This window comes from Pecten maximus, chromosome 7 (assembly GCF_902652985.1).
Source record: "Pecten maximus chromosome 7, xPecMax1.1, whole genome shotgun sequence".
NCBI lineage: Eukaryota > Metazoa > Mollusca > Bivalvia > Pectinida > Pectinidae > Pecten > Pecten maximus.
Window position 1 is genome coordinate 46,156,832 of NC_047021.1, and position 24,096 is coordinate 46,180,927.

Genomic DNA, 24,096 nt, shown 5'->3' on the forward strand with positions numbered 1-24,096 from the left:
GGAATGAAGTCCATGGTAATTAGTCTAAATTAGCTTAAAAATGGATTGGAAACAGGTGAGGAATACAGGCTCATTTAGGCTTCTTCTTTATTTGTTTGAATTCAACCCAACCACCCCCATCCCGCACCCCAACCAACACAAATACCCCCACCCCCACCCCACATCCCACACTCCAACCAACACAAATACCCCCCACCCCCCACCCCCCATCCCGCACCCCAACCAACACAAATAACCCCCACCCCCCATCCCACACCCCAACCAACACAAAACACACCAACCCCCACCCACCACCCAAAACCCAACCAACACAATACCACCAACCCCAAACCCCCACCCCACCCACACCAACACAACACACATACCCCCCACCCCCATCCCACACCCCAACCAACACAAATACCCCCCCCCCACCCCACATCCCACACCCAACCAACACAAATACCCCCCACCCCCCACCCCCACCCCAATCAACACCAAATACCCCCCGACCCCATCCCGCACCACCAACCAACACAAATACCCCACCCCCACCCCAACACCCACACACCCAACCAACAAAATACCCCACACCCCCCATCCCACACCCCAACAAACACAAATACCCCCCACCACCCATCCACAACCCCCAACCAACACAAAACCCCACCACCCCACCCCACACCCACCACCCAACCAAACCACAAATACCCCCAACCCCCACCCACACCCCCCAACCAACACAAATACCCCCACCCCCACCCCACATCCCACACCCCAACCAACACAAATACCCCCCACCCCCCATCCCACACCCCAATCAACACAAATACCCCCCGACCCCCATCCCACACCCCAATCAACACAAATACCCCCACCCCCCATCCCACATCCCAATCAACACAAATACCCCCCTACCCCCATCCCACACCCCAATCAACACAAATACCCCCACCCCCCATCCCACACCCCAATCAACACAAATACCCCCCGACCCCCATCCCACACCCCAATCAACACAAATACCACACTTAAAAAAGTTTGACCCAAAAGTCAGGAGGGAGATTATTTGTGAACAAATCTGTTCTTGTACCTGCCATCGTGGTATAATTTTGAAGTAAGTTACATCTGAATTGATTAGGAATTAATCGGGAAGAAACGATTAACAAATGCAATGTATTATATACAGAAATTAAAAAGTAACATTTAACAATGTAAACACTACTCCATCATAGACATTTTAGACTGAATGTTATCATTTTTGTTTACAGGCAGACATTGTTGCTCAAACAAAGATCGTGTTCCAGGAGAGGGAGCTACTCCAGCTGATGTACAGCCATCTGGTATCACAGGGTATGTTGTCCTGTATCCCAGGGTATGTTGTCTGGTATCCCAGGGTATGTTGTCCTGGTATCCCAGGGTATGTTGTCCTGTATCCCAGGGTATGTTGTCCTGTATCCCAGGTATGTTGTCCTGTATCCCAGGGTATGTTGTCTTGTATCCCAGGGTATGTTGTCTGGTATCCCAGGGTATGTTGTCTGGTATCCCAGGGTATGTTGTCTGGTATCCCAGGGTATGTTGTCCTGTATCCCAGGGTATGTTGTCCTGTATCCCAGGGTATGTTGTCTTGTATCCCAGGGTATGTTGTCTGGTATCCCAGGGTATGTTGTCTGGTATCCCAGGGTATGTTGTCCTGTATCCCAGGGTATGTTGTCCTGTATCCCAGGGTATGTTGTCCTGTATCCCAGGGTATGTTGTCTGTATCCCAGGGTATGTTGTCTGGTATCCCAGGGTATGTTGTCCTGTATCCCAGGGTATGTTGTCTGGTATCCCAGGGTATGTTGTCTTGTATCCCAGGGTATGTTGTCCTGTATCCCAGGGTATGTTGTCTGGTACCCCAGGGTATGTTGTCTTGTATCCCAGGGTATGTTGTCCTGTATCCCAGGGTATGTTGTCCTGTATCCCAGGGTATGTTGTCCTGTATCCCAGGGTATGTTTCTGGTATCCCAGGGTATGTTGTCTGGTATCCCAGGGTATGTTGTCCTGTATCCCAGGTATGTTGTCCTGTATCCCAGGGTATGTTGTCTTGTATCCCAGGGTATGTTGTCTGGTATCTTAGGGTATGTTGTCTGGTATCCCAGGGTATGTTGTCTGGTATCCCAGGGTATGTTGTCTTGTATCCCAGGGTATGTTGTCCTGTATCCCAGGGTATGTTGTCCTGTATCCCAGGGTATGTTGTCTTGTATCCCAGGGTATGTTGTCCTGTATCCCAGGGTATGTTGTCTGGTACCCCAGGGTATGTTGTCTTGTATCCCAGGGTATGTTGTCCTGTATCCCAGGGTATGTTGTCCTGTATCCCAGGGTATGTTGTCTGGTATCCCAGGGTATGTTGTCTGGTATCCCAGGGTATGTTGTCCTGTATCCCAGGTATGTTGTCCTGTATTCCAGGGTATGTTGTCTTGTATCCCAGGGTATGTTGTCTGGTATCCCAGGGTATGTTGTCTGGTATCCCAGGGTATGTTGTCTGGTATCCCAGGGTATGTTGTCTGGTATCCCAGGGTATGTTGTCCTGTATCCCAGGGTATGTTGTCCTGTATCCCAGGGTATGTTGTCTGGTATCCCAGGGTATGTTGTCTTGTATCCCAGGTATGTTGTCCTGTACAGAAGACGGTCTGTTGGATCCCAGGGTATGTTGTCTGGTATCCCAGGGTATGTTGTCCAGTACAGTAGACGGTCTGTTGTATCCAAGGGTATGTTGCCCTGTACAGTAGATGGCCTGTTGTATCCCAGGATATGTTGTCCTGTACAGTAGACGGTCTGTTGTATCCCAGGGTATGTTGTCCTGTACAGTTGACTGTCTGTTGTATCCCAGGGAATGTTGTCCTGTACAGTAGACGGTCTGTTGTATCCCAGGGTATGTTGTCCTGTACAGTTGACTGTCTGTTGTATCCCAGGGAATGTTGTCCTGTACAGTAGACGGTCTGTTGTATCCCAGGGAATGTTGTCCTGTACAGTAGACGGTCTGTTGTATCCAAGGGTATGTTGACCTGTACAGTAGACGGCCTGTTGTATCCCACGGTATGTTGTCCTGTACAGTAGACTGTCTGTTGTATCCCAGGGTATGTAGGTTTACTTTACTTATCATACCGAGTTCTGTTCCAGGTTTACTTTACTTATCATACCAAGTTCTGTTCTAGGTTTACTTTACTTATCATACCGAGTTCTGTTCTAGGTTTACTTTACTTATCATACCGAGTTCTGTTCCAGGTTTACATTACTTATCATACCGAGCTCTGTTCCAGGTTTACTTTACTTATCATACCGAGTTCTGTTCCGGGTTTACTTTACTTATCATACCGAGTTCTGTTCCGGGTTTACTTTACTTATCATACCGAGTTCTGTTCCAGGTTTACTTTACTTATCATACCGAGTTCTGTTCCAGGTTTACTTTACTTATCATACCGAGTTCTGTTCCAGGTTTACTTTACTTATCATACCGAGTTCTGTTCCAGGTTTACTTTACTTATCATACCGAGTTCTGTTCCAGGTTTACTTTACTTATCATACCGAGTTCTGTTCTAGGTTTACTTTACTTATCATACCGAGTTCTGTTCTAGGTTTACTTTACTTATCATACCGAGTTCTGTTCCAGGTTTACTTTACTTATCATACCGAGCTCTGTTCTAGGTTTACTTTACTTATCATACCGAGTTCTGTTCTAGGTTTACTTTACTTATCATACCGAGTTCTGTTCCAGGTTTACTTTACTTATCATACCGAGTTCTGTTCCAGGTTTACTTTACTAATCATACCGAGCTCTGTTCCAGGTTTACATTACTTATCATACCGAGTTCTGTTCTAGGTTTACTTTACTTATCATACCGAGTTCTGTTCCAGGTTTACTTTACTTATCATACCGAGTTCTGTTCTAGGTTTACTTTACTTATCATACCGAGCTCTGTTCCAGGTTTACTTTACTTATCATACCGAGCTCTGTTCCAGGTTTACATTACTTATCATACCGAGTTCTGTTCCAGGTTTACTTTACTTATCATACCGAGCTCTGTTCCAGGTTTACATTACTTATCATACCGAGTTCTGTTCCGGGTTTACTTTTCTTATCATACCGAGTTCTGTTCCGGGTTTACTTTACTTATCATACCGAGTTCTGTTCTAGGTTTACATTACTTATCATACCGAGTTCTGTTCCGGGTTTACTTTACTTATCATACCGAGTTCTGTTCCAGGTTTACTTTACTTATCATACCGAGTTCTGTTCCAGGTTTACATTACTTATCATACCGAGTTCTGTTCCAGGTTTACATTACTTATCATACCGAGTTCTGTTCCAGGTTTACTTTACTTATCATACCGAGTTCTGTTCTAGGTTTACTTTACTTATCATACCGAGTTCTGTTCCAGGTTTACTTTACTTATCATACCGAGTTCTGTTCTAGGTTTACATTACTTATCATACCGAGTTCTGTTCTAGGTTTACATTACTTATCATACCGAGTTCTGTTCCAGGTTTACTTTACTTATCATACCGAGTTCTGTTCTAGGTTTACTTTACTTATCATACCGAGTTCTGTTCCAGGTTTACTTTACTTATCATACCGAGTTCTGTTCTAGGTTTACATTACTTATCATACCGAGTTCTGTTCTAGGTTTACTTTACTTATCATACCGAGTTCTGTTCCAGGTTTACTTTACTTATCATACCGAGCTCTGTTCCGGGTTTACTTTACTTATCATACCGAGTTCTGTTCTAGGTTTACTTTACTTATCATACCGAGTTCTGTTCTAGGTTTACTTTACTTATCATACCGAGTTCTGTTCCAGGTTTACTTTACTAATCATACCGAGTTCTGTTCCGGGTTTACTTTACTAATCATACCGAGTTCTGTTCCAGGTTTACTTTACTTATCATACCGAGTTCTGTTCCAGGTTTACTTTACTAATCATACCGAGTTCTGTTCCAGGTTTACTTTACTAATCATACCGAGTTCTGTTCTAGGTTTACTTTACTTATCATACCGAGTTCTGTTCCAGGTTTACTTTACTTATCATACCGAGTTCTGTTCCAGGTTTACATGTAACAGCTTCAGCCCTACAGAAGGAAGCTTCCCTTTTGGTGTATTCCTCTCAACTTCACCCCACCAGCCCTCATTTCTTCTCCACACCCCATCAAACACCAAAAATGGTAAGTTGTTTTCTCATTCTGCTCGTTATCAGGAGTAGTGTTGAGTAGTCTATTAGACCCTGACTTTATTCAATGTTTTTAGCCCACCATCATCAGATGGTGGGCTATTCAAATCGCCCTGCGTCCGTGGTCCGTCCGTCCGTCCCTCCGTCCGTCCGTAAACAATTCTTGTTATCGCTAATCCTCAGAAAATACTGAAGGGATCTTTCTCAAATTTCATATGTAGGTCCCCCTTGGTGCCTAGTTATGCATATTGCATTTTGAGACCAATCGGAAAACAACATGGCCGATAGGCAGCCATCTTGGATTTTGTCAATTGAAGTTTGTTATCGCTATTTCTCAGAAAGTAATGAAGGGATCTTTCTCAAATTTCATACATATGTTCCCCTCGGTGCCTAGTTATGCATATTGCATTTTGAGACCAATCAGAAAACAACATGGCCGACAGGTAGCCATCTTGGATATTGACAATTGAAGTTTGTTATCGCTATTTCTCAGAAAGTACTGAAGGGATCTTTCTCAAATTTCATATGTAGGTTCCTCTTGGTGCCTAGTTATGCATATTGCATTTTGAGACCAATCGGAAAACAACATGGCCGACAGGCAGCCATCTTGTATTTTGACAATTGAAGTTTGTTATCGCTATTTCTCAGAAAGCACTGAAGGGATCTTTCTCAAATTTCGTATGAAGGTTCCTCTTGGTGCCTAGTTATGCATATTGCATTTTGAGACCAATCAGAAAACAACATGGCCAACAGGCAGCCATCTTGGATATTGACAATTGAAGTTTGTTATCGCTATTTCTCAGAAAGTCCTGAAGGGATCTTTCTCAAATTTCATATGTAGGTTCCCCTCAGTGCCTAGTTTTGCATATTGGGACCAATCCAAAAACAACATGGTCGACAGACAGCCATTATCGCTATATCTTAAATTTTATATATAGGTTCCCCTTGTTTGAAAAGTACTAGCTATAGAGGGCTGTTTCTGAATTTTCACAGATAAGTAAGACTTAGAGGAAGGGAAAAGTAGAGAAAAGATCAATCTGACATGGAACCTATGAAGATCATTCAATGGTGGGCGCCAAGATCCCTCTGGGATCTCTTGTTTTAGCCCACCGTCATCAGATGATGGACTATTCAAATCGCCTTGCTTCCGTGGTCTGTGGTCCTTCCGTCCCTCCGTCCGTCCCTCCGTCCGTCCCTCCGTCCGTCCCTCCGTCCGTCCGTCCGTCTGTTCGTCCTTAAACAATTCTTATCTCTATTTCTGAGAAAGTACTGAAGGGACCTTTCTCAAATTTCATATGTAGGTTCCCCTTGGTCTGTAGTTATGCATATTGCATTTTGGGATCGATTGAAAAACAACATGGCCGACAGGTAGCCATCTTGGATTTTGACAATTGAAGTTTGTTATCGCTATTTCTGAGAAAGTACAGAAGGGATCTTTCTCAAATATCATATGTAGGTTGCCCTTGGTCTGTAGTTATGAACATCTTATTTACGGACCAGTTGGAAAACAACATGGCTGACAGGCAGCCATCTTTGATTTTGACATCTGAAGTTTGTTATCGCTAATTCTCAGAAAGTACTGATTCACAGAAGTGATCTTTGTGAATTTCATATGTAGGTTCCCCTTGGTCCCTTATTATGTATAGTGCATTTTGGGACCAATCGGATAACAACATGGCCAACAGGCAGCCATCTTGGATTTTGACAATTGAAGTTTGTTATCACTATTTCTCAGAAAAAACTGAAGGGATCTTTCTCAAATTTGATATATAGGTTACCCTTGGTCCCTAGTTGTGCATTTTTTATTTTGGGAATAGTCAGATAACAACATGGCCAACAGACCGCCATCTTTGTTATGTAGGTACCCCGTGGTCTGTTGTTATGCATATTGCATTTTGGAACCAATCTGACAACAACATGGCTGACAGGACGCCATCTTGGATTTTGACAATGGAAGTTTGTTATCACTGTTTTATAGAAGGTACTGAAGGGATGTTTCTCCAATTTCATATGTAGGTTTGCCTTGGTCCGTCGTATTGCATTTTGGGACCAATATGAAAACATCATTATCGACAGACAGCCATTATCGCTTAATCTAAAATTTCATATGTATAAGTTCCCCTTGTTTGAAAAGTACTGGAGAGATGTTTCTCAATTTACACAGATTAGTAAGAGAAAGGGAAAAATAGAGAGAAGATCAATCTGACATGGAACATATGAAGATCATTCAGTGGTGGGCGCCAAGATCCCTCTGGGATGGGATCTCTTGTTATAAATAGAAAATTAGTTATGCACAATATTTTTAGGTCTGCAGTGCCAATCGAAATGTAACACTCGGGTTAAGTTGATGTTTATGGGGCCCTTTCTGACATGTCTGTGATGTAGTTCAGGTTTATGGGGCCCTTTCTGACATGTCTGTATTGTAGTTCAGGTTTATGGGGCCCTTTCTGACATGTCTGTATTGTAGTTCAGGTTTATGGGGCCCTTTCTGACATGTAAGCATTGTAGTTACGTTTTATGGGGCCCTTTCTGACATGTCTGTGATGTAGTTATGGTTTATGGGGCCCTTTCTGACATGTCTGTGTTGTAGTTCAGGTTTATGGGGCCCTTTCTGACATGTCTGTATTGTAGTTCAGGTTTATGGGGCCCTTTCTGACATGTCTGTGATGTAGTTACGGTTTATGGGGCCCTTTCTGACATGTCTGTATTGTAGTTACGGTTTATGGGGCCCTTTCTGACATGTCTGTATTGTAGTTACGGTTTATGGGGCCCTTTCTGACATGTCTGTATTGTAGTTCAGGTTTATGGGGCCCTTTCTGACATGTCTGTATTGTAGTTACGGTTTATGGGGCCCTTTCTGACATGTCTGTATTGTAGTTACGGTTTATGGGGCCCTTTCTGACATTTCTGTATTGTAGTTCAGGTTTATGGGGCCCTTTCTGACATGTCTGTATTGTAGTTACGGTTTATGGTGCCCTTTTTGTGTGTCGCCTTTGAAAAAGGAGACATATAGGTATTACTTTTCGGCGTCGGTGTCGGCGGCGTCCGGAAAATGGTTTTCGTACGATAACTTTAGTAGTTTAGAACGGATTAATTCGAAACTTCATGGGAAGGTTCATTACCATGATAGCTCGGACAAGTTCGATAACCAAAATTATTCGCACCTTTTTAAAAGAGTTATAGCCCTTTAATTTTTTGCGAAAATGGTTTCCACTCAATAACTTGAATAATTATTACAGGATTAATTTGAAACTTCATTAAGGTTCGTTACCATAATACTGTGGACAAGTTCGTTAACCAAATTTATTCGCACCATTTTAAAAGAGTTATGGCCCTTTAATTTTTTGCGAAAATGGTTTCCACTCAATAACTTGAATAATTATTACCGGATTAATTTGAAACTGCATGGGAAGATTCGTTACCATAATACTGTGGACAAGTTCGTTAACCAAATTTATTCAGACCTTTTTAAAAGAGTTATAGCCCTTTAATTTTTTTTGCGAAAATAGAATGTTCCTTACCATAATACTGTGGACAAGTTTGTTATTGTTTTTTTTTATTCAAGTCCTAGTTTTAAAGAGTTATGGCCCTTTAATTACTGGAATTAATTCAAAATTTCATGGGAAGTCTTTCGCAAGTTTTTAAAAGAGTTATAGCCATTTATTTTTTCAAGTCCTAATTTTAAAGAGTTATGACCCTTTAATTATTCGCATACACAGGCGACACCTCCACTTCTGTATTGTAGTTACGGTTTATGGGGCCCTTTCTGACATGTCTGTATTGTAGTTCAGGTTTATGGGGCCCTTTCTGACATGTCTGTATTGTAGTTACGGTTCATGGGGCCCTTTCTGACATGTCTTGTGATGTAGTTACGGTTTATGGGGCCCTTTTTGACATGTCTGTATTGTAGTTCAGGTTTATGGGGCCCTTTCTGACATGTCTGTATTGTAGTACAGTTTTATGGGGCCCTTTCTGACATGTCTGTATTGTAGTACAGGTTTATGGGGCCCTTTCTGAGATGCCATTTAACTCATTAACATAGGTCAACATGGAATCTTGAAATTAGTAATTTTGATATTGTTTCTCAAATGTGGTGTGAGTTAATTTTTAAGTTGTTAATGATATATTATTAATGTTTTAGGGGCGACAGATTTGTCTGCCAAACAGCCAATCAGGTTCCAGCAGTCATGTGACTCAGCCAATCAGTATCAACACATCGTCCAGTCAGACAGAGAATGGCTCTGCTCAGGGCTCAAGTGGTACATCAGGACACATACGTTTTACCATTGGACGGCCTTCCCATCCCTCTCCCTCTGTCACATACAGCAAGGTAGACAACTCTAGGTTTTCTGTCACATACAACAAGGTAGACAACTCTAGGTTTTCTCTGTCACACACAACAAGGTAGACAACTCTAGGTTTTCTCTGTCACTTACAGCAAAGTAGACAACTCTAGGTTTTCTCTGTCACATACAACAAGGTAGACAACTCTAGGTTTTCTGCCACATACAAGGTAGACAACTCTAGGTATTCTCTGTCACATACAACAAGGTAGACAACTCTAGGTTTTCTCTGTCACATACAACAAGGTAGACAACTCTAGGTTTTCTGCCACATACAAGGTAGACAACTCTAGGTATTCTCTGTCACACACAACAAGGTAGACAACTCTAGGTTTTCTCTGTCACATACAACAATGTAGACAACTCTAGGTTTTCTCTGTCACATACAACAAGGTAGACAACTCTAGGTTTTCTCTTTCACATACAACAAGGTAGACAACTCTAGGTTTTCTGCCACATACAAGGTAGACAACTCTAGGTTTTCTCTGTCACATACAATAAGGTAGACAACTCTAGGTATTCTGTGTCACATACAACAAGGTAGACAACTCTAGGTTTTCTCTGTCACATAAAATAAGGTAGACAACTCTAGGTTTTCTGTCACATACAACAAGGTAGACAACTCTAGGTTTACTGTGTCACATACAACAAGGTAGACAACTCTAGGTTTTCTCTGTCACATACAACAAGGTAGACAATTCTAGGTTTTCTCTGTCAAATACAACCAGGTAGACAACTCTAGGTTTTCTGTGTCACATACAACAAGGTAGACAACTCTAGGTTTTCTGTGTCAAATACAACAAGGTAGACAACTCTAGGTTTTCTGTGTCACATACAACAAGGTAGACAACTCTAGGTTTTCTCTGTCATATACAACAAGGTAGACAACTCTAGATTTTCTGTGTCAAATACAACAAGGTAGACAACTCTAGGTTTTCTGTGTCACATACAACAAGGTAGACAACTCTAGGTTTTCTCTGTCACTTACAACAAGGTAGACAACTCTAGGTTTTCTGTGTCACATACAACAAGGTAGACACCTCTAGGTTTTCTGTGTCACATACAACAAGGTAGACAACTATAGGTTTTCTCTGTCACATACAACAATGTAGACAACTCTAGGTTTTCTCTGTCACATACAACAAGGTAGACAACTCTAGGTTTTCTCTTTCACATACAACAAGGTAGACAACTCTAGGTTTTCTGCCACATACAAGGTAGACAACTCTAGGTATTCTCTGTCACACACAACAAGGTAGACAACTCTAGGTTTTCTCTGTCACATACAACAATGTAGACAACTCTAGGTTTTCTCTGTCACATACAACAAGGTAGACAACTCTAGGTTTTCTCTTTCACATACAACAAGGTAGACAACTCTAGGTTTTCTGCCACATACAAGTTAGACAACTCTAGGTTTTCTCTGTCACATACAATAAGGTAGACAACTCTAGGTATTCTGTGTCACATACAACAAGGTAGACAACTCTAGGTTTTCTCTGTCACATAAAATAAGGTAGACAACTCTAGGTTTTCTGTCACATACAACAAGGTAGACAACTCTAGGTTTACTGTGTCACATACAACAAGGTAGACAACTCTAGGTTTTCTCTGTCACATACAACAAGGTAGACAATTCTAGGTTTTCTCTGTCAAATACAACAAGGTAGACAACTCTAGGTTTTCTGTGTCACATACAACAAGGTAGACAACTCTAGGTTTTCTGTGTCAAATACAACAAGGTAGACAACTCTAGGTTTTCTGTGTCACATACAACAAGGTAGACAACTCTAGGTTTTCTCTGTCATATACAACAAGGTAGACAACTCTAGGTTTTCTGTGTCAAATACAACAAGGTAGACAACTCTAGGTTTTCTGTGTCACATACAACAAGGTAGACAACTCTAGGTTTTCTCTGTCACTTACAACAAGGTAGACAACTCTAGGTTTTCTGTGTCACATACAACAAGGTAGACACCTCTAGGTTTTCTGTGTCACATACAACAAGGTAGACAACTATAGGTTTTCTCTGTCACATACAACAAGGTAGACAACTCTAGGTTTTCTCTGTCACATACAACAAGGTAGACAACTCTAGGTATTCTCTGTCACACACAACAAGGTAGATAACTCTAGCTTTTCTCTGTCACTTACAACAAGGTAGACAACTCTAGGTTTTCTCTGTCGCATACAACAAGGTAGACAAGTCTAGGTTTTCTCTGTCACATACAACAAGGTAGACAACTCTAGGTTTTCTGTGTCACATACAACAAGGTAGACAACTCTAGGTTTTCTGTGTCACATACAACAAGGTAGACAACTAGGTTTTCTGTGTCACATACAACAAGGTAGACAACTCTAGGTTTTCTGTGTCACATACAACAAGGTAGACAACTCTAGGTTTTCTGTCACATACAACAAGGTAGACAACTCTAGGTTTTCTGTCACATACCACAAGGTAGACAACTCTAGGTTTTCCGTCACATTCAACAAGGTAGACAACTCTAGGTTTTCTGTGTCACATTCAACAAGGTAGACAACTCTAGGTTTTCTCTGTCACTTACAACAAGGTAGACAACTCTAGGTTTTCTGTGTCACATACAACAAGGTAGACACCTCTAGGTTTTCTGTGTCACATACAACAAGGTAGACAACTATAGGTTTTCTCTGTCACATACAACAATGTAGACAACTCTAGGTTTTCTCTGTCACATACAACAAGGTAGACAACTCTAGGTTTTCTCTTTCACATACAACAAGGTAGACAACTCTAGGTTTTCTGCCACATACAAGGTAGACAACTCTAGGTATTCTCTGTCACACACAACAAGGTAGACAACTCTAGGTTTTCTCTGTCACATACAACAATGTAGACAACTCTAGGTTTTCTCTGTCACATACAACAAGGTAGACAACTCTAGGTTTTCTCTTTCACATACAACAAGGTAGACAACTCTAGGTTTTCTGCCACATACAAGGTAGACAACTCTAGGTTTTCTCTGTCACATACAATAAGGTAGACAACTCTAGGTATTCTGTGTCACATACAACAAGGTAGACAACTCTAGGTTTTCTCTGTCACATAAAATAAGGTAGACAACTCTAGGTTTTCTGTCACATACAACAAGGTAGACAACTCTAGGTTTACTGTGTCACATACAACAAGGTAGACAACTCTAGGTTTTCTCTGTCACATACAACAAGGTAGACAATTCTAGGTTTTCTCTGTCAAATACAACAAGGTAGACAACTCTAGGTTTTCTGTGTCACATACAACAAGGTAGACAACTCTAGGTTTTCTCTGTCAAATACAACAAGGTAGACAACTCTAGGTTTTCTGTGTCACATACAACATGGTAGACAACTCTAGGTTTTCTCTGTCATATACAACAAGGTAGACAACTCTAGGTTTTCTCTGTCAAATACAACAAGGTAGACAACTCTAGGTTTTCTGTGTCACATACAACAAGGTAGACAACTCTAGGTTTTCTCTGTCACTTACAACAAGGTAGACAACTCTAGGTTTTCTGTGTCACATACAACAAGGTAGACACCTCTAGGTTTTCTGTGTCACATACAACAAGGTAGACAACTATAGGTTTTCTCTGTCACATACAACAATGTAGACAACTCTAGGTTTTCTCTGTCACATACAACAAGGTAGACAACTCTAGGTATTCTCTGTCACACTCAACAAGGTAGATAACTCTAGCTTTTCTCTGTCACTTACAACAAGGTAGACAACTCTAGGTTTTCTCTGTCGCATACAACAAGGTAGACAAGTCTAGGTTTTCTGTGTCACATACAACAAGGTAGACAACTCTAGGTTTTCTGTGTCACATACAACAAGGTAGACAACTCTAGGTTTTCTGTGTCACATACAACAAGGTAGACAACTCTAGGTTTTCTGTGTCACATACAACAAGGTAGACAACTAGGTTTTCTGTGTCACATACAACAAGGTAGACAACTCTAGGTTTTCTGTGTCACATACAACAAGGTAGACAACTCTAGGTTTTCTGTCACATACAACAAGGTAGACAACTCTAGGTTTTCTGTCACATACCACAAGGTAGACAACTCTAGGTTTTCCGTCACATTCAACAAGGTAGACAACTCTAGGTTTTCTGTGTCACATTCAACAAGGTAGACAACTCTAGGTTTTCTGTGTCACATACAACAATGTAGACAACTCTAGGTTTTCTCTGTCACATACAACAAGGTAGACAACTCTAGGTTTTCTGTCACATACAACAAGGTAGACAACTATAGGTTTTCCGTCACATTTAACAAGGTAGACAACTCTAGGTTGTCTGTGTCACATACAACAAGGTAGACAACTCTAGGTTTTCTGTCAAATACCACAAGGTAGACAACTCTAGGTTTTCCGTCACATTCAACAAGGTAGACAACTCTAGGTTTTCTGTGTCACATACAACAAGGTAGACAACTCTAGGTTTTCTGTCACATACAACAAGGTAGACAACTCTAGGTTTTCTGTCACATACCACAAGGTAGACAACTCTAGGTTTTCCGTCACATTCAACAAGGTAGACAACTCTAGGTTGTCTGTGTCACATACAACAAGGTAGACAACTCTAGGTTTTCTGTGTCACATTCAACAAGGTAGACAACTCTAGGTTTTCTGTGTCACATACAACAATGTAGACAACTCTAGGTTTTCTCTGTCACATACAACAAGGTAGACAACTCTAGGTTTTCTGTCACATACAACAAGGTAGACAACTCTAGGTTTTCTGTCACATACAACAAGGTAGACAACTATAGGTTTTCCGTCACATTCAACAAGGTAGACAACTCTAGGTTGTCTGTGTCACATACAACAAGGTAGACAACTCTAGGTTTTCTGTCAAATACCACAAGGTAGACAACTCTAGGTTTTCCGTCACATTCAACAAGGTAGACAACTCTAGGTTTTCTGTGTCACATACAACAAGGTAGACAACTCTAGGTTTTCTGTCACATACAACAAGGTAGACAACTCTAGGTTTTCTGTCACATACCACAAGGTAGACAACTCTAGGTTTTCCGTCACATTCAACAAGGTAGACAACTCTAGGTTGTCTGTGTCACATACAACAAGGTAGACAACTCTAGGTTTTCTGTGTCACATTCAACAAGGTAGACAACTCTAGGTTTTCTGTGTCACATACAACAATGTAGACAACTCTAGGTTTTCTCTGTCACATACAACAAGGTAGACAACTCTAGGTTTTCTGTCACATACAACAAGGTAGACAACTCTAGGTTTTCTGTCACATACAACAAGGTAGACAACTATAGGTTTTCCGTCACATTCAACAAGGTAGACAACTCTAGGTTGTCTGTCACATACAACAAGGTAGACAACTCTAGGTTTTCTGTCAAATACCACAAGGTAGACAACTATAGGTTTTCCGTCACATTCAACAAGGTAGACAACTCTAGGTTTTCTGTGTCACATACAACAAGGTAGACAACTCTAGGTTTTCTGTGTCACATACAATAAGGTAGACAACTCTAGGTTTTCTGTGTCACATACAATAAGGTAGACAAGTGTAGGTTTTCTCTGTAACATACAACACGGTAGACAAGTCTAGGTTTTCTGTCACATCAAAGGTAGACAACTCTAGGTTTTCTGTGTCACATACAGCAAGATAGACAACTCTAGGTTATCTGTGTCACATACAACAAGGTAGACAACTCTAGGTTTTCTGTCACATACAACAAGGTAGACAACTCTAGGTTTTCTGTCACATACCACAAGGTAGACAACTCTAGGTTTTCTCTGTCATATACAACAAGGTAGACAACTCTAGGTTTTCTGTGTCAAATACAACAAGGTAGACAACTCTAGGTTTTCTGTGTCACATACAACAAGGTAGACAACTCTAGGTTTTCTCTGTCATATACAACAAGGTAGACAACTCTAGGTTTTCTGTGTCACATACAACAAGGTAGACACCTCTAGGTTTTCTGTGTCACATACAACAAGGTAGACAACTATAGGTTTTCTGTGTCACATACAACAAGGTAGACAACTCTAGGTTTTCTCTGTCACATACAACAAGGTAGACAACTCTAGGTATTCTCTGTCACACACAACAAGGTAGACAACTCTAGCTTTTCTGTGTCACATACAACAAGGTAGACAACTCTAGGTTTTCTGTGTCACATACAACAAGGTAGACAACTCTAGGTTTTCTGTGTCACATACAACAAGGTAGACAACTCTAGGTTTTCTCTGTCACATACAACAAGGTAGACAACTCTAGGTTTTCTGTCACATCAAACCAGGTAGACAACTCTAGGTTTTCTGTCACATACAACAAGGTAGACAAGTCTAGGTTTTCTCTGTCACATACAACAAGGTAGACAACTCTAGGTTTTCTGTGTCACATACAACAAGGTAGACAACTCTAGGTTTTCTCTGTCACATACAACAAGGTAGACAACTATAGGTTTTCTGTCACATACAACAAGATAGACAACTCTAGGTATTCTCTGTCACATACAACAAAGTAGACAACTCTAGGTTTTCTCTGTCACATACAACAAGGTAGACAACTCTAGGTTTTCTGCCACATACAAGGTAGACAACTGTAGGTTTTCTGTGTCACATACAACAAGGTAGACAACTCTAGGTTTTCTGTGTCACATACAATAAGGTAGACAACTCTAGGTTTTCTGTGTCACATACAATAAGGTAGACAAGTGTAGGTTTTCTCTGTAACATACAACACGGTAGACAAGTCTAGGTTTTCTGTCACATCAAAGGTAGACAACTCTAGGTTTTCTGTGTCACATACAGCAAGATAGACAACTCTAGGTTTTCTGTGTCACATACAACAAGGTAGACAACTCTAGGTTTTCTGTCACATACAACAAGGTAGACAACTCTAGGTTTTCTGTCACATACCACAAGGTAGACAACTCTAGGTTTTCTCTGTCATATACAACAAGGTAGACAACTCTAGGTTTTCTGTGTCAAATACAACAAGGTAGACAACTCTAGGTTTTCTGTGTCACATACAACAAGGTAGACAACTCTAGGTTTTCTCTGTCATATACAACAAGGTAGACAACTCTAGGTTTTCTGTGTCACATACAACAAGGTAGACACCTCTAGGTTTTCTGTGTCACATACAACAAGGTAGACAACTCTAGGTTTTCTCTGTCACATACAACAAGGTAGACAACTCTAGGTTTTCTGTCACATCAAACCAGGTAGACAACTCTAGGTTTTCTGTCACATACAACAAGGTAGACAAGTCTAGGTTTTCTCTGTCACATACAACAAGGTAGACAACTCTAGGTTTTCTGTGTCACATACAACAAGGTAGACAACTCTAGGTTTTCTCTGTCACATACAACAAGGTAGACAACTATAGGTTTTCTGTCACATACAACAAGATAGACAACTCTAGGTATTCTCTGTCACATACAACAAAGTAGACAACTCTAGGTTTTCTCTGTCACATACAACAAGTTAGACAACTCTAGGTTTTCTGCCACATACAAGGTAGACAACTCTAGGTTTTCTGTGTCACATACAACAAGGTAGACAACTCTAGGTTTTCTGTGTCACATACAATAAGGTAGACAACTCTAGGTTTTCTGTGTCACATACAATAAGGTAGACAAGTCTAGGTTTTCTCTGTAACATACAACACGGTAGACAAGTCTAGGTTTTCTGTCACATCAAAGGTAGACAACTCTAGGTTTTCTGTGTCACATACAGCAAGATAGACAACTCTAGATTTTCTGTCACATAAAATCAGGTAGACAAGTCTAGGTTTTCTCTGTCACATACAACAAGGTAGACAACTCTAGGTTTTCTGTGTCACATACAACAAGGTAGACAACTCTAGGTTTTCTGTCACATAAAAAGTAGACAACTCTAGGTTTTCTGTGTCACATACAGCAAGGTAGAAAACTTTAGGTTTTCTGTGTCACATACAACAAGGTAGACAACTCTAGGTTTTCCGTCACATTCAACAAGGTAGACAACTCTAGGTTTTCTGTGTCACATTCAACAAGGTAGATAACTCTAGGTTTTCTGTGTCACATACAACAACGTAGACAACTCTAGGTTTTCTGTGTCACATACAACAAGGTAGACAACTATAGGTTTTCTCTGTCACTTACAGCAAGTTAGACAACTCTAGGTTTTCTCTGTCACTTACAGCAAAGTAGACAACTCTAGGTTTTCTGTGTCACATACAACACGGTAGACAACTCTAGGTTTTCTGTCACCTACAACAAGGTAGACAACTCTAGGTTTTCTCTGTCACACACAACAAGGTAGACAACTCTAGGTTTTCTCTGTCACTTACAGCAAAGTAGACAAGTCTAGGTTTTCTCTGTCACATACAACAAGGTAGACAACTCTAGGTTTTCTCTGTCACATACAACAAGGTAGACAACTCTAGGTTTTCTCTGTCACATACAACAAGGTAGACAACTCTAGTTTTTCTCTGTCACATACAACAAGGTAGACAACTCTAGGTTTTCTCTGTCACATACAACAAGGTAGACAACTCTAGGTTTTCTGTCACATAAAAGGTAGACAACTCTAGGTATTCTCTGTCACATAGTAGAGTTGTCTACATTGTTGGTGAATGATTTAGGTAGTGGGTCTGGGTGATTTAGGTTGTGGGGTGATTTAGGTAGTGGGGTGATTTAGGTAGTGGGGTGATTTAGGTGGTGAATGATTTAGGTAGTGGGGTGATTTAGGTAGTGGGGTGATTTAGGTAGTGGATGATTTAGGTAGTGGGCCTGGGTGATTTAGGTTGTGGGGTGATTTAGGTAGTGGGTTGATTTAGGTAGTGGGGTGATTTAGGTGGTGAATGATTTAGGTAGTGGGTGATTTAGGTAGTGGGGTGATTTAGGTAGTGTGTGATTTAGATAGTGGATGATTTAGGTATTGGATGATTTAGGTAGAATGATTTAGGTAGTGGGGTGATTTAGGTAGTGGGGTGATTTAGGTGGTGAATGATTTCGGTAGGTGATTTAGGTAGTGGGGTGATTTAGGTAGTGGGTGATTTAGATAGTGAATGATTTAGGTATTGGATGATTTAGGTAGTGGGGTGATTTAGGTAGTGGGGTAATTTAGGTAGTGGATGATTTAGGTAGTGGGTGATTGAGGTAGTGGATGATTTAGGTAGTGGGTGATTTAGGTAGTGGATGATTTAAGTAGTGGATGATTTAGGTGGTGAATGATTTAGGTAGTGGGGTGATTTAGGTAGTGGGTGATTTAGATAGTGGATGATTTAGGTATTGGATGATTTAGGTAGTGGGGTGATTTAGGTAGTGGGGTGATTTAGGTAGTGGATGATTTAGATAGTGGGGTGATTTAGGTAGTGGGGTGATTTAGGTAGTGGGGTGATTTAGATAGTGGGGTGATTTAGGTAGTGGATGATTTAGGTAGTGGATGATTTAGATAGTGGGGTGATTTAGGTAGTGGGGTGGTGGGGTGATTTAGGTAGTGGGGTGATTTAGATAGTGGGGTGATTTAGGTGGTGGATGATTTAGGTAGTGGGGTGATTTAGGTAGTGGGGTGATTTAGGTAGTGGATGATTTAGATAGTGGATGATTTAGGTATTGGATGATTTAGGTAGTGGGCCTGGGTGATTTAGTTAGTGGGGTGATTTAGGTAGTGGATGATTTAGGTAGTGGATGATTTAGGTAGTGGGATGATTAAGGTAGTGGATGATTTAGGTAGTGGATGATTTAGGTAGTGGGTGATTTAGGTAGTGGGCCTGGGTGATTTAGGTAGTGGGGTGATTTAGATAGTGGATGATTTAGATAGTGGGTGATTTAGGTAGTGGGTGATTTAGGTAGTGGATGATTTAGATAGTGGGGTGATTTAGGTAGTGGGCCTGGGTGATTTAGGTAGTGGATGATTTAGATAGTGGATGATTTAGGTATTGGATGATTTAGGTATTGGGGTGATTTAGGTAGTGGATGATTTAGGTAGTGGATGATTTAGATAGTGGATGATTTAGGTAGTGGGGTGATTTAGGTAGTGGGGTGATTTAGGTGGTGGGGTGATTTAGGTAGTGGATGATTTAGGTAGTGGGCCTGGGTGATTTAGGTAGTGGGGTGATTTAGGTAGTGGATGATTTAGGTAGTGGGCCTGGGTGATTTAGGTAGTGGGTGATTTAGATAGTGGGGTGATTTAGGTAGTGGGGTGATTTAGGTAGTGGGTGATTTAGGTAGTGGGTGATTTAGGTAGTGGATGATTTAGATAGTGGGTGATTTAGGTATTGGATGATTTAGGTAGTGGGGTGATTTAGGTAGTGGATGATTTAGGTAGTGGGCCTGGGTGATTTAGGTAGTGGATGATTTAGATAGTGGGGTGATTTAGGTAGTGGATGATTTAGGTAGTGGATGATTTAGATAGTGGGGTGATTTAGGTAGTGGGCCTGGGTGATTTAGGTAGTGGATGATTTAGGTAGTGGGGTGATTTAGGTAGTGGGATGATTTAGGTAGTGGATGATTTAGGTAGTGGGGTGATTTAGGTAGTGGATGATTTAGGTAGTGGATGATTTAGATAGTGGATGATTTAGGTAGTGGGGTGATTTAGGTAGTGGATGATTTAGGTAGTGGATGATTTAGATAGTGGGGTGATTTAGGTAGTGGGCCTGGGTGATTTAGGTAGTGGATGATTTAGGTATTGGATGATTTAGGTAGTGGGGTGATTTAGGTAGTGGATGATTTAGGTAGTGGATGATTTAGATAGTGGGGTGATTTAGGTAGTGGGGTGATTTAGGTAGTGGATGATTTAGATAGTAGGTGATTTAGGTAGTGGGTGATTTAGGTAGTCGATGATTTAGGTAGTGGATGATTTAGGTAGTGGGTGATTTAGATAGTGGATGATTTAGGTATTGGATGATTTAGGTAGTGGGGTGATTTAGGTAGTGGATGATTTAGGTAGTGGGCCTGGGTGATTTAGGTAGTGGGTGATTTAGGTAGTGGATGGTTTAGGTAGTGGGGTGATTTAGGTAGTGGATGATTTAGGTAGTGGGGTGATTTAGATAGTGGGGTGATTTAGGTAGTGGATGATTTAGGTAGTGGGTGATTTAGGTAGTGGGGTGATTTAGGTAGTGGGGTGATTTAGGTAGGGGTGATTTAGGTAGTGGATGATTTAGGTAGTGGGGTTATTTAGGTAGTGGGATGATTTAGGTAGTGGGGTGATTTAGATAGTGGGTGATTTAGGTAGTGGATGATTTAGGTAGTGGGGTGATTTAGGTAGTGGGCCTGGGTGATTTAGGTAGTGGGGTGATTTAGGTAGTGGGTGATTAAGGTAGTGGGCCTGGGTGATTTAGGTAGTGAGGTGATTTAGATAGTGGATGATTTAGATAGTGGATGATTTAGGTAGTGGGGTGATTTAGGTAGTGGGCCTTGGTGATTTAGGTAGTGGGGTGATTTAGGTAGTGGGTGATTTAGGTAGTGGGTGATTTAGATAGTGAATGATTTAGGTATTGGATGATTTAGGTAGTGGGGTGATTTAGGTAGTGGATGATTTAGGTAGTGGATGATTTAGATAGTGGGGTGATTTAGGTAGTGGGCCTGGGTGATTTAGGTAGTGGATGATTTAGATAGTGGATGATTTAGGTATTGGATGATTTAGGTAGTGGGGTGATTTAGGTAGTGGATGATTTAGGTAGTGGATGATTTAGATAGTGGGGTGATTTAGGTAGTGGATGATTTAGATAGTGGATGATTTAGATAGTAGGTGATTTAGTAGTGGGGTGATTTAGGTAGTGGATGATTTAGGTAGTGGATGATTTAGGTAGTGGGGTGATTTAGGTAGTGGGGTGATTTAGGTAGTGGATGATTTAGGTAGTGGGGTGATTTAGGTAGTGGATGATTTAGGTAGTGGATGATTTAGGTAGTATGTGATTTAGGTAGTGGATGATTTAGGTAGTGGGGTGATTTAGGTAGTGGGGTGATTTAGGTGGTGGGGTGATTTAGGTAGTGAATGATTTAGGTGTGGTGTGAGTTTAGGTAGTGGGGCGGGGTTTCGGTAGGGATGATTTAGATAGTGGGGTGATTAAGATAGTGGATGATTTAGATAGTGGGGTGATTTAGGTAGTGTGGTGATTTAGGTGGTGGGGTGATTTAGGTAGTGGGTGATTTAGATAGTGGATGATTTAGGTAGTGGGGTGATTTAGGTAGTGGATGATTTAGATAGTGGGGTGATTTAGGTAGTGGATGATTTAGGTATTGGATGATTTAGGTAGTGGGGTGATTTAGGTAGTGGATGATTTAGGTAGTGGATGATTTAGATAGTGGGGTGATTTAGGTAGTGGGGTGATTTAGGTAGTGGATGATTTAGATAGTGGATGATTTAGATATTAGGTGATTTAGGTATTGGGGTGATTTAGGTAGTGGATGATTTAGGTAGTGGATGATTTAGGTAGTGGGGTGATTTAGGTAGTGGGGTGATTTAGATAGTGGATGATTTAGATAGTAGGTGATTTAGGTAGTGGATGATTTAGGTAGTGGATGATTTAGGTAGTGGGGTGATTTAGGTAGTGGGGTGATTTAGGTGGTGGGGTGATTTAGGTAGTGGGTGATTTAGATAGTGGATGATTTAGATAGTGGATGATTTAGGTAGTGGGGTGATTTAGGTGGTGGGGTGATTTAGGTAGTGGGTGATTTAGATAGTGGGGTGATTTAGGTGGTGGGGTGAATTAGGTAGTGGATGATTTAGATAGTGGGGTGATTAAGGTGGTGGGGTGATTTAGGTAGTGGGTGATTTAGATAGTGGATGATTTAGATAGTGGATGGATTTAGTAGTGCTGCTTAGTAGGGGGTGGATGGGTGATGGAGGTAGTGGATGATTTAGGTAAGTGGGGGTGGGTGATTAGTAGCGTGATGATTAGCTAGTGGAGGATTTAGGTTATGGGATTCGAAGGTGTGGAATGATTTAGGTCGTGGGGGATTAGGTTCAGTGGGGTGATTTAGGTAGTGGGTGATTTAGGTAGTGGATGATTTAGGTAGTGGGGTGATTTAGGTAGTGGGGTGATTTAGGTAGTGGGTGATTTAGATAGTGGATGATTTAGGTAGTGAATGATTTAGATAGTGGATGATTTAGGTATTGGATGATTTAGGTAGTGGGCCTGGGGTGATTTAGGTAGTGGGGTGATTTAGGTAGTGGATGATTTTGGAGTAATAGTGGAATGATAGGTAGGCGGGTGATTTAGGAGTGGGGTGATTAGGTAGTGGGAGGATAGGTAGTGGCATCGCGTTAGGTAGTATGTGATTTAGGTAGTGGATGATTTAGGTAGTGGGGTGATTTAGGTAGTGGGGTGATTTAGGTAGTGGATGATTTAGGTAGTGGGGTGATTTAGGTAGTGAATGATTTAGGTAGTAGGTGATTTAGGTAGTGGGGTGATTTAGGTAGTGGGGTGATTTAGGTGGATGATTTAGGTAGTGGGGTGATTTAGGTAGTGGGCCTGGGTGATTTAGGTAGTGGGCCTGGGTGATTTAGGTAGTGGGGTGATTTGTGATTTCGGTAGTGGCGATTTAGGTAGTGGGGTGATGTAGGTGTGGGATGATTAGTAAGGTGGGCATGATTTAGATAGTAGGTGATTTAGGTAGTGGGGTGATTTAGGTAGTGGATGATTTCGATAGTGGGGTGTTTTAGGTAGTGGGGTGATTTAGGTAGTGGGGTGATTTAGGTAGTGGGATGATTTAGGTAGTGGGATGATTTAGATAGTAGGTGATTTAGGTAGTGGGGTGATTTAGGTAGTGGATGATTTCGATAGTGGGGTGTTTTAGGTAGTGGATGATTTAGGTAGTGGATGATTTAGGTAGTGGGTGATTTAGGTAGTGGATGATTTAGGTAGTGGATGATTTAGATAGTGGGGTGATTTAGGTAGTGGGTGATTTAGGTAGTGGATGATTTAGGTAGTGGGGTGATTTAGGTAGTGGGGTAAATATATCCATGCCTAGTATGTATTGTTACTTTATTGATGGGAGAGGGAAGGACGGGTGGGGGGGCTCACTTTTACCATCGCCATGGTAAAGTGAACCCCCCCCCCCCCCTCTGACTCGCATCAAAATATCACTTAACTGATATAACATATAGGGGTCATTAAAAATATAATGCTAACTGATATGTGAAAAAACAAGTTAAGGTAAAAAAAATTTGGAAGGGGGGGGGGGGGGGGGGGGGGGGGTGTCATTTGAGCCATAATGGTATTTTGCCCCGGGGTCATTTCACCATGATTCAAAATACCATGCTACACCGGAATGTTTATCGGAGTGATTAAATGCCATGGCTTCTAAATACACCTTTTATCTATCAATTTGGTCTGATTATTAATTAGCCCCATGATCGGGAGTGACAACGCACGCTATCGTTATCCCTATTGTCAGTCAGGGCATTTGTGGGAGGGGTGTAAAATCTTGCCACGGGGTCACGACAAACACTTGTCCAGTGGTCAGTACAGGTAACTATTTGTTCATGAGATGTCAATTACATATAATATCATAGCTAACGGGCCATGGAAAAAGTTTGATACATCGAAAACTTCGATTTGTAAAAATTTGA

General features: G+C 41.2%; 1 protein-coding gene across 1 annotated transcript in view; it reads left to right on the forward strand.

The window, feature by feature from the left end:
* Positions 1-24,096, forward strand: part of LOC117330988 (DDB1- and CUL4-associated factor 1-like) — a 225,087-nt gene that overhangs the window by 113,871 nt on the left and 87,120 nt on the right. The window contains exons 21-23 of the mRNA XM_033889585.1: positions 1,251-1,332; positions 5,067-5,182; positions 9,329-9,517. Of these exons, the coding sequence (XP_033745476.1) occupies positions 1,251-1,332; positions 5,067-5,182; positions 9,329-9,517 (387 nt within the window). The remainder of the gene's footprint in view (positions 1-1,250; positions 1,333-5,066; positions 5,183-9,328; positions 9,518-24,096) is intronic.